The 11,683-nt window shown below is 35.4% G+C and overlaps 1 protein-coding gene across 2 annotated transcripts; it reads left to right on the forward strand.

Annotated features, from left to right (window-relative positions):
- The first annotated feature begins 1,654 nt into the window (after positions 1 to 1,654).
- Positions 1,655 to 6,820, forward strand: LOC110936044 (probable RNA-binding protein ARP1). 2 transcript variants are annotated; one of them, XM_022178396.2, is made up of 6 exons: positions 1,655 to 2,092; positions 2,617 to 2,752; positions 3,536 to 3,713; positions 4,558 to 4,594; positions 5,254 to 5,548; positions 5,639 to 6,820. In XM_022178396.2, exons 1-6 carry the CDS (start codon positions 1,874 to 1,876, stop codon positions 5,677 to 5,679), a joined length of 906 nt encoding a protein of 301 aa, XP_022034088.1. In that variant the 5' UTR covers positions 1,655 to 1,873; the 3' UTR covers positions 5,680 to 6,820. The 2 variants fall into 2 exon arrangements, with proteins under 2 accessions (XP_022034088.1, XP_022034089.1); XM_022178397.2 differs by having other exon boundaries at positions 1,656 to 2,092; positions 5,619 to 6,820.
- Positions 6,821 to 11,683: the final 4,863 nt, after the last annotated feature.

Below are 11,683 nucleotides of genomic sequence, written 5' to 3' on the forward strand. Positions count from 1 at the left end.
TTTAGTAACATATACACATTTACATTTACATACAAACATAGATCCTTACATACACATATGCATACTAATATACACACATTTTCACCAAATACACATAATTTATGCGTACGTACATGCTAACATACACATGTACAATCTTACATTCTTACATTCACCTACATACACACATACATATACCAAATACACATACATTGTACATTCTCACATACATATAACAAACATATATACTAAAATATACCTACATTACACAATTTCTCATCTTCAACAAACATAAATAGGAAACTAACCTTCAAAATGATGTTTCTTCTCGTGGAGGAGGCGGAGACGTTGTAGATGACCTAAATTCTCTAGCATACACATATACATACACCAAGAATCAAGAAATTAACAACGTATATAACAAAATAAACAAGAAATTCAACATAAATCAACCAATACTAACCGATTTGAAGTAGAAATTGGTAAAAATGAAGAGAAATCGCCGATTTAGAGGAGAACCCGTGAGAGAGATGAAAGGTTTTGGGGAAAGTGGAAGAAAGGGGGAAGAATGGCGATGTTTCTGTTGTATTATGCGAAGGACCAATAGCGACGACAACCTGTCGCCACTGTTAACCTAAAATGTCGCCGCTATTAAGTTGGATGAACCCTATCTGTTGGATGAGGATAATAAACGTGTGGCTAGGTTTTCACTTGGGACACCGGGTGCGGATAAGGGCAATAATGGCGACATATTGGATGTCGCCGCTAATAGGGTCCCCGCTATTACTTGTTATTCTTGTAGTGTATCGCGCAAAAATTCATTTTTGTGCACGTTCATTAGGAAATCAAACTTGTTCACGAACACAATCAAACATAAACACAATGATCCCATTTTAGAAAACAAAAGAACACATTTTTAATCCCAAGCATTTAGATATAATCATTTTGTTAAGCATAAACACAATTATCTCAAAATAAAGCCACCCGTTATAGGCATAAACATAATTATTTCAAAATAATATTTTAAAGATCTAAGTTTCTATTGGCTAAACATAAACTAAACAAAACAAACAACCATGAATGGACGTAAACAAACATATTACCGAACGTTCATAAACACAATTGAACAAACATGACCTTCTGTACATGTTCGTTTATTTAATTAATCGAACGAAATTCTTTGGCCATAGCCCTTCATTTATTAAACGAATGCCAATATGGTATAGCCCAGTTGTTCAGGAGGTTTTCTACCAAGTTGTTTCCTCCTGAGGAGGTCTCAGGTTCGATTCCTACTAAATGCGAATTATGTAAATATGATATGGGAGAGCACCTACGGGAGGAATTCAAACTTGTGATGAGTGGTTTAAACAACATATGCTGGCCTTCTGGGGTAAACTGTAAATCCAGTTGATCTACCGTTCAAAATAAAATTTAATAAACGAATGTAAACGATTCACGAACAGTAAACGCCAGGCTTGTTTCTAGCCGTAATCCCTCTAAATGTTTCCTTATAAAATTTTGTAGGATTTGACATAGATCTAGTGTATCTTATGGTTGATCATTTCACGAAGAGTTTGACCAAGAAAGTATATTACAACCGCAAGGTTAGAAGGTGGAAGAGATGGTGGGGGGTCACCAATGGTCTATATAATTGATGTCCGTATTATGATAGGCCCTTCCACCTTTTGCTTTTCTCTCATCTCTCTTTGTTTCCCATTTTACTTTATTTTTTTAATTTCCCTCGCAGTTTAATAGCTGGATTTCTGACCCAATTGTCTGCTTGATCATCAACACCATCACTTACTTTCTTCTTTGTTTTCTTTCTCAATCTAACTCACCTACCTTCACACCATCCACTTCTTCAACTAAAGATCCAACAAAACAAGACCATAAAATGACTCCGGCGGCGGCTGCGGCGGCGACGGCGACTCCCACCAATAACTACACCGCCGGCCAGTTTGGTGACACAACTTACACAAAGGTTTTTGTTGGTGGGTTGGCTTGGGAAACACAAAAAGATACCATGAAAACTTACTTTGAGCAGTTTGGTGAGATCTTGGAAGCTGTTGTCATCACAGATAAAACCACTGGCAGATCTAAAGGCTATGGCTTTGTATGATCACTTCTAAATTCTTTACCTTTTTTAGTCTTTTTTTTATTATTTGCATCTAGATCATGAAGAAAATGAAGGGTTTTCTAGTTCTTTTGTAATGGGTTTTTGGTGTATTAAAATCTTGGGTATTTAAAAAGTGTGATTTGTAACCTAAGTAATTAGATAATCTTGTAACATGTTTAATGTTTAACATCAAATTTGGATGATAAAATGCTGAAAATGAAGGGTTTGCTAGTTTTTTGTACTGGGTTTTTCGTGTATAAAAATCTTGGAAAATAAAAAAGTGTGATTTGTAAGTTTGTAACAGATGTCAGGTTATCTTGCCAATTGTTTAACATCATATATGGATAAAAAATGTAGTGACTTTCCGGGAAGAACTTGAAGGGTTTGTTGGTTATTTATATGGTCATTTATAATGGGTTTTTGGTGTATTAAAATATGGAAAAAGAACTATAATTTATAACCATTTGTAACCAAAGTTATCATGTAATTTGTTTAACATAAAATTTGGATAAAAAATGCAGGTGACTTTCCGGGAAGCTGATGCTGCGATGAGAGCATGTGTTGATGCGGCTCCGGTGATCGATGGTCGGAGGGCTAACTGTAATCTTGCTTCTTTGGGTGTTCAAAGATCCAAACCCTCAACACCTAACAAGCTTGGTATGCATCAATTCTTTCATTACAATTATGTGTTTTGTACCTTTCTTGAATGTACAAAGTTATAATATATTTTCAACTTAATGTTTGTTTATTAGGGTTAACATATACCAACTTAACATTGTAAAGATGCATTGGATTAGGTTGAGTGATAATTTAAAAGAGTGTTTGTTTATATGTAAAGATGATATCAACTTAACATTGTAAAGATGCATTGGATTAGGTTGAGTGATAATTTAAAAGAGTGTTTATATGTAAAGATGATATCAACAAGAGGTTATTAGTTAAGATGAATATCCTTTGTGAAACAAGGTTAAGATAAAGGTTGAGATTTTGATTTAAGGGAATCAATGAATATTATTGAGTGAGGTAGGGTTTCCACTTTTATAAAGAAATGACTGAATGTCATGCTTTAATGACAGCCACAAAACATGCATACATAATATGTATCTATATGTATGTTTTCTCCAAAAAGCTAAAAATAAAATGGAAAATAAAAGCATTACAGGTCATATATGTTCAACTTGATGGTACTGTATTTACATCATTTGATCTTTTTCATATCTTGATTTTTCATAACATTTATAAACTTATAGGAGTTATAAGGACATACACATTGAAATTAAAATAAAAACTCATGCAAGATTAAGATTGAAGTGCATGCATATATGTATTTATATACAACTATGAGAATACACTAATATTAATATTAAGTTTCAAACACCATGTGTGTGTATAATGTATATATACATAGTTGTAGTGATAAATTTGTATTAATGAATGTAGGTGGAGGAAGAACCATTAGGGTTATGGGTGGTTATGGAGGGTACCATCATCATCACCATAATCATAGCCATCATCAAGCTGGTGGTGGAATGGGAACAACAGCTTTCCCTTCAGCTACAGCCTTCCCTCATTATGCCATCCACCAAGGCATCCCTTTTCCTGCTACAAATCTTTATGGGTTAGTCTCTCTCTCATCTTTCTCTCTCTACATATACATACATTGGATCCTTGAAAAAGTTTCACAGTAGACATAAAATTATCATACTATTATATAAAATATATTTGTCAAATTTTCGTTAGCATATTCTTTGTCCTGAAATGAACGCATAGTCAACAAAGACTAATTTGTTTTTATCATACATCAGAATTATGAATTATAAGAATCTTTATTTATATATTCTCTATACTTTCTATCATCATATGTGCATGTATAGAAATATATACATGCAATGCAAGCATATATACATAAAAAAGGTAAAAATTACAATATATATTGTGATAAATAGAAATATATACATGCAAGCATATATACATAAAAAAGGTAAAAATTACAGTATATTGTGATAAATTGTTTTCCAGAAGTGAATTAATGAGTGGTTGAACCATGTGGGCGAACCATGTGATACAAAAAGAAATCATTAAACAAATTTAAAGCATTCTTCTGTAAATTCACTTTCTCTATTAGGCGTGCTCTACCACCCACACATGCATCATCATCATGATTGCTAACTTCTTTCTATCTCTGACCATGGTCAAAATAACCTGCAAGATGCACATGTGAAGTACTGTACATGACAGTACATCACTTAGACTTTAAAGATAACTAGAGTGTTTCCAGTTCATTTCTGCTGTGCAAGCATATGCCATGTACTATGTGTATATATGTAATAAATATGCTGTTATTGTTTACCATTTCTTTTTTATTAAAGTTATTCGGTCATGCATCCTATGCATGCAACTACACTCATGTTGCTTGTTCTTCAAGTTAGGTTTTCATTTCTCTAATTTTTATGATTTTGTAGATACTCGCCATATTCTCCTGATTACACCTACCCAACGGTACGTTTTTTTTTTCTCTCAAGTTGTTTTTTAAGGCGGGGCTCATGACGGACCCAGTGGCGAAGCTTAACAATAAAGACGGGGGTCGAAAACATATATACCCAAAAATTTCTATACGAAAACTACATATATAACACTACTGAGCGAAAAGTTCGGGGGGTCGGGCGCCCCCCGACCCCTCTTAAGCTGCGCCCCTGGACGGACCTAGTACATAGGGCGCAAGTTTACGGTTTTTTGACTGACCGCAAGATTTTTGAATATTGATCTTGAGATTTTTAAACTTGCTCAATATATATTTGTTGTGTTTAAACAGCTAATTATATATATAATATATATGTTGTATTTAAAAAACAAAGTGAAGCTAAAAAAAGAGCATCGAATTCAATGAAGTATTTTATTTATACTTTCTAAATGGTTATTAAACAGTGTATTATGTTTTTGTGATCAATCAAAACTTTATTGTAGCTTTTAGTTTTAGTGGTTGCAAAGACAAACACTCATTATTTATGTGATCTGACTCGACACAAAATGAAAATTCAGACGTCGAGCTAAGAGACACGCGAGAACCGAAAAAAATAACTGATGAAAAAAGAAAGTCCTAGATCCGTCACTGGTTATGTTAATTTACATGTTTAATTTGGTTGGTTTATTGTACTCAGAGTTACTATAACGTATATGGAGGTTCAAATGGGCAGTATCCATTTTATGGAGCAAGTGCTGGTGCAGCTGGTGCCGGTATGATTACTACTGCAAGTGCAGCCGCCGCAGCCGCCGCCTTTTACCCGTATCTGAACATGGCGGAAGGTGGTCACGGGAGCTACGCTACTGGTCAGAGCTATGGTGTGTACCCACACCATCTCTATCAGTATTCCGCCATGAATTCTTCTGCGGGGTACGCGCAACAATATGGTACCCCCATCTCTCTTGCAGCCACTCCTCCATTGCAACCAGCAGGTTTAATTTTCATTACATTTATCAAGTTTATTATCTTTTCTTACAACAACTCAACTAACATTTTTGACAGTTTGTTTTGCTGTGCCGCAGGCGTAAACGTGGTGCTACAATCGTCCGCTGCTCATCATTAAGAGATTCACGAGCCACATTCATCGAACCGAATCAGCATGCATTCCCTTTTGTTAAAAAAAAACCTGACCTTTGGCCCAACCATGGTTACTTCTTTCATTCTGTCTCATTCATGCCCTTGATACAGTCACTCAAGGCATGAAAGCAAACCCCCCATAGGGGTTACCATCCAAATTTGGAAGACATTTTCAATCTTCTCTTGAAAGGGAAGGGTCCCCTACAAGAGAAAGACACCCCACAAAGCATATGCATGTGCATCTCACCAACTTATGGCTATGGAAAAGCTTCATGAGTTGGAGAAATTTATATAAATTTTTGGCCTATGGAAAAAGCCAAAAGGTTTTTACAAATTAAAAAAAAAAAAAAAAAAAAAAACTAAGATGTCATAATGTCAAAAACTCTTTTCAACTGAATTAAGAGAAATTGTAAATGCTTCAAGTTCCAAACTTTGATGAAAGATGTCTTTTTCTATATATAGATATAGTTTAATCATGGGCATTGGAGTGTGCCCTAAGTTTTTGTTTTTAACTTCAACTCCTAGTCTATGATTTTTTAAAAACTTGGCTAGGTTGTTTTTATGAAAAAATCTTTCTTTTTTTAAAAACCATCATTGTGTTCTTAGGGTAAGAACATATGATGTTTCTTTTTTAAATTTCTTGTAAATTTACTTTGGCTAAACAATGGGAGTTTTAGTCATGTGACAAAATAACGTTAAGGTGTAGTTTTAGTGCATTTAGGTTTAATTTTAAGTTCGTACCAACTTTTTAGTTAGGTATCATGAGTTTCGTTATGGAAACGGAGCTCAAATGCATGAGAAAGTAATCCGAGAGAGATATTTTCAATCTCTCGGTTTATGATCTCTAAAACATCAACCATGGTTAGGACTCAGGTCAACTTTTCCCCATTCTCTCTCTCATCTCTTTCTCTCTCGATCTCTACTTACTGCTTTCAGAAGAACTTGGTACTTTTTATTATGTAATCACGGTCTACGGTCTGAACTTGGGTTGTAACTAGGAATTAATGTTGCTTAATTACAAGCTCATTCTCAATCAACGGTGATTGAGATGAGTCTCTACTTACTCTTTTTTTCCTTTTCATTTAGAAACTGCTTTAATTATCTTTAACTTTCTAATCCGTTATTAACACCATTTCCTAATTGTTAACTCACATATTTATAATGTGTGTTTTAAAGCATGTATGTACGTATATGTACCTATTCATATCCGTATTAATTCTGAATATTTTACAAAGAGAAATTCTTAATCCTCTCAACTATCTTAATAGTCATCTTTCTAATAGACACTTCATTAATTATGATGTTTAACTTTACAAGTGTGTTGCTTACTGTCAAGTATTGGTTAGGTGGATGATTAAGAAGATAATTATGATGATTTAACAATAGCTCATTCCGATTTCTTGAATTGAATATTTCGAGTTTGCAACATTTCTTTTAAAGTTTTTTTAATAAAAGCATAATTCTTTCGTGTTGATTGACTTGATCCTTATATAGAGATTGGTACCAAAGGTTCTTAATTCCATATCATAATGTTCGATTACATATATAGAAAAAATAAGAAAAGAAAAGTATATCAAATAAATATGTCACATAAAATAGAAGATTCCCAATACTCCCCTCAAGTTGGCGCATGTAAACTCCAAATGCCCAAATTGTCCAGTAAAGTGCGTAGGGATGGTGAACCGAGGGGCTTGGTCAGCAGGTCTATGATTTGTTGTTTTGAGTTTATAGACATAGGAGTGATTAGCTTTTCTTCAACACATTCACGAACTAAACAAAAGTCCATTTCCACATGTTTTATGTGTTTATGGAATACATGATTAGTTGCTATGTGTCTTGCGGCTTGGTATTACAAAACAATTGTGTAGGGATGTCTTGAGGAATTTCCAATTCAGTCAGCAACCAACGAACCCATAATATCTCACTCACACAGGTGCCCATAGCACAATATTTAGCTTCTGTAGAGGAGCATGATACAACTGACTGTTTCTTGGATTTCCATGAGGTTGGAGTCCCACCCAACAGAAGAAAATATCCCGTTCTAGATCGCCTACTGAATGGGCATCCGAGCCAATCAGAATCACTATAAGTAATAAGTTGCACACCTCCTTCTTTGGATAAGAGAATTCACTGGCCGATTGTACCTTTTAAATAACGAAGGACCCGGGTGGCGTCATCCTGTGAGGTTTTCTTGGGTCCGCAACGAAGTGACTCAGAATGTTAAAGGAGTAGGCAATATCTAGTCAAGTGGTTTGTAAGTAAAGTAACCGCCCCACAAGACGCCTATACTGAAGCACATCGACCTTCTCTTCTTCTTCGTATTTATTAAGTTTCAATTATGGTTTCATAGGAAACAGACTGGGCGACATCCCCGCTATCCTCTAGGATGTCTAATGTATACTTGCGTTGACTAAGAACCAAGCCTTCCGGTGTTTTTGCAACTTCAATGCACAAAAAATATTTTAAGGGACCAAGATCTTTTATGCTAATCTCTTTGTATAGACGAGATTTTGTATCCTTTATCTATTCCTCATTGTTTCCCACGACTATCATATCATCTATGTATATAAGAACCCCAACAAATGCCTTAGCTTCTTTGTAAAGGAACAAAGAATGGTTGGCCTTCGACTGCTTGTAACCAAGTGTAGTTAGAAAGTTGGTGAACTTGCGATACCAATTTTGAGAGGCTTGCTTCAAACCACAGATGGACTTCTTTAGCTTGCAAACTCATGTTTCATCTTTGCTAGCAAAGCCTTATGGGATCTTTATATAGACCTACTCTTACAAATCTCCATGTAAAAAGGTATTATTAATGTCAAGTTGTTGTGTTATCCATCCTTGTTTAACGACAATGACAAGAAGTGTCTTCACAGTTACCAGTTTAGCTACCGCTGCAAAAAGTGTCATGATAATCAACACCTTCTAATTGTGTGAAACCCTTTGCTACAAGCCATGCCTTATATCTTTCGATATCCCCATTTGGTTTAAACTTAACTTTGTACACCCTTTTGGAATCGATCGCCTTCTTTCCTTTTGGTAAATTTTCGAAAGTCCATGTCTCATTTTGTTCAAGTGCATGTATTTCATTTTTCATTGCTTCTTTCCACTCTACACTTTGTGCCGCTTGGTTAAAAGCTTTTGGGCTCATCATGAGTTTTGATGGCAGATAAAAAAGCTTTGTGAGTGTAAGAAATTTTTTTATATGGAACATAATGAGTTAACGGGTGTATCGTGGAGGAGCCTTGGTCAATGTCGAGCTGTGTTTGGTCAATCGAAGGGGGAAGGTTCACTTGATAATCGTTTAGATACTTTGGAATTGTTCGATGCGTTTTTTTTTTTGCTTCCTTCCACCTGTTCAGTTTGAACCGTCAGTGGCCTCAAATGAGGCTTGATGTCAATTGTTTTCACTTTCATCATCTTGCATGTTTGTATTGCCTTCGTCACCATTCTGGTTTATTCCTACAACATCCTTATGTGAAGTACCAGTAGTTCAGATCTAATTCAACGTCCTCATCCCCGTTAGTTTCATTTAATGGCTCATGAACTCCTCCTTTCACCATACTTTCGGATGCATGGCAATTGTTTTGATACTCATGACATTTGGTGATGGGTTTGTGTACTCAAAAAATTCAGGTCTTGGGCTAGGTATTTTAGGCACAACCTTAGAAAAAGGGAAGTATTTTCTTCAAATCTTACATCCCTGGTCACCACTACTTTCTTTTGTTCAAGATCCTAAATTTTATAACCTCGTTTCCGTAAAGATAACATAAAAAAACTCCCGCCTTTCCTCTTGGTTCGTACTTATCCCCGATGTTTCTTTAATATGCCAAACAACCAAATACTCACATATGGTCATATTCAGGAATTCGGCCTAATAAAATTTCATATAGGGTTTTGTTATCTATTGTCTTGGGTGGTAACTGGTTTACTATGTACGCAACAGTTAACACACATTCTCCCCAAAAGGTTGTAGGGAGAATAGCTTCAAACCGTAAAGCTCTAGCAATCTCTAAGAGATGCCTATGTTTTAGTTCCACAACCCCATTTTGTTGTGGGGTGTGTGGACAAGTTGTTTCTAAAATAATGTCTTGCTCACTATAAAATTGTTGCATGTGATTAGATACGAACTCGCCACCATTACCACACCTAATTCTTTTAATGCCTTTTTCCAAATTATGCTTTGATCCTTTTATAAAAATCAATTAAACAAGTGTTAGGTCCGGTCCGTACTTGTGTTTGAGCAAGTAAATCCATACAACCCTACTATGGTCATTGAGTATAGTAAGAAAATAACTAGCTCCTGTGAGAGATGGATATTTTCCCCAGATGTCATAATGGATCAAAGCAAAACATTCATTCGTTTTAATAAAACTAACCAGAAAAGGTAAGCGAGTTACAAGAATCACAAACTTCATCTTTAAAACTTAAATAAACACCCTTGAGCAAGCTAACACGAGATAACCTAACATTTGATACATGTCCAAGCCTTTTGTGCCATGACTCAATTATCACCATCATTGCCTTCCTTTCTTCATTTATTCCCCTATTCGATAGAGATATCCACGACAGTTACCCGTTCTAATCAAGCTCCCCATCTTTAAAGCATGTAAAACTAAGAAATCAGGAAAAAATGTCACTGCACAGTGGAAATCTTTAGTTAATCTTTGAACGGACAACATATTGCATGTAATATTCGATACAAAGAAGACCCCTCCAACTTTCAGTCCCCCTTTTACCATGAAATCGCCTTTCCCTTTTACAGGAACGGATTCACCATTTGGAATGGTGACAGGCCTTTCAGATGCATCTACAGTCAAGTTCTCTAGCACGTTCTCCTGACATGTAATGTGCTCAATCGCTCCCGAGTCAAAAACCCATTCTAAAATCTCTATTTAAAATACCTGCCATGTTTACCATAGTCGGCTCTTCCCTACCTACCATATTTGCGACAACAGGTTGATTCTTGTTTCCATCGAACAATTTTAAAAAGCTCTTGTATTTCTCATCTGTCAAACCTGGTACAGGACATACACCAGCTTGTTCGGTCTTGAACACGACAGCCTTTGTGTAACGCCCTGCTTTTTCATACTTTCCATAATTAGAAAGCTCGCCTTGTAATGCTATTTTTGGAAATACTTTATTATTGTAGTCGTCTTTTCGTTGTAAAATCCGAGACTTGGATCATAAATAAAATTCGTATTTCTTTAAATTCACCATCTACATATTCATACATGTTCATACGTTCGAATTCATTGTACATCGAATCCTTATTTGTAATTCATACTTATACTTATTCACGATGCATGTCCATGCTTGTCCTTATATTGTTGATACCTAAAAACCCCTAATAATATGCTTATTTATACAACGGTTAATCATCTAATATGTGACTTGTCACTTACAAACATGTTACATACTTGTACATTACACTTTTTACCTAGTTAAATCATGTTTTATTTCATATTTCACCTTGTTACAAGTTAGGGGAAACATTGTTGCATATTATTACACAACTTAATTAACAAAATTACTCATTATAATGTTTAAAAAATAAAAAAAATAAAGAAATATGGCAGCCCCAATTCAGCAAAATTCAGCCCCATATAGTTGGGTTTTGTGGGCTAGTTTCAAGGTGTAACCCCTTCTAAACACTTCCAAAGCCCAACCCATTGAAACCCTAATCCTTCCTCCTATAAATACCACTTATAACCAGCCTCCCTACCACTTTTGCAACACTAAAAACTCTCAAAACATCCTCCAAACCGTAGCTGAAAGCAAAGGTTCGAGCAGATTGACACCCCTTCACGAAAATGAGCATAACTCACTCAATTCTTATCCGATTCACTTGATTCTTTTTCCTACTTGCTTGGATAATCATGGGGTTCGATTCCTAGACTTCTCCTTGGAGAAATCAGACCTGGAAATGCCCCGAAATAGTCCATAAACTTTCTGTTTGACTTTTATGTTCTTCAAAACTTGTTTAAACCTAT

The sequence above is a fragment of the Helianthus annuus genome, chromosome 4 (assembly GCF_002127325.2).
Source record: "Helianthus annuus cultivar XRQ/B chromosome 4, HanXRQr2.0-SUNRISE, whole genome shotgun sequence".
NCBI classification, from domain to species: domain Eukaryota; kingdom Viridiplantae; phylum Streptophyta; class Magnoliopsida; order Asterales; family Asteraceae; genus Helianthus; species Helianthus annuus.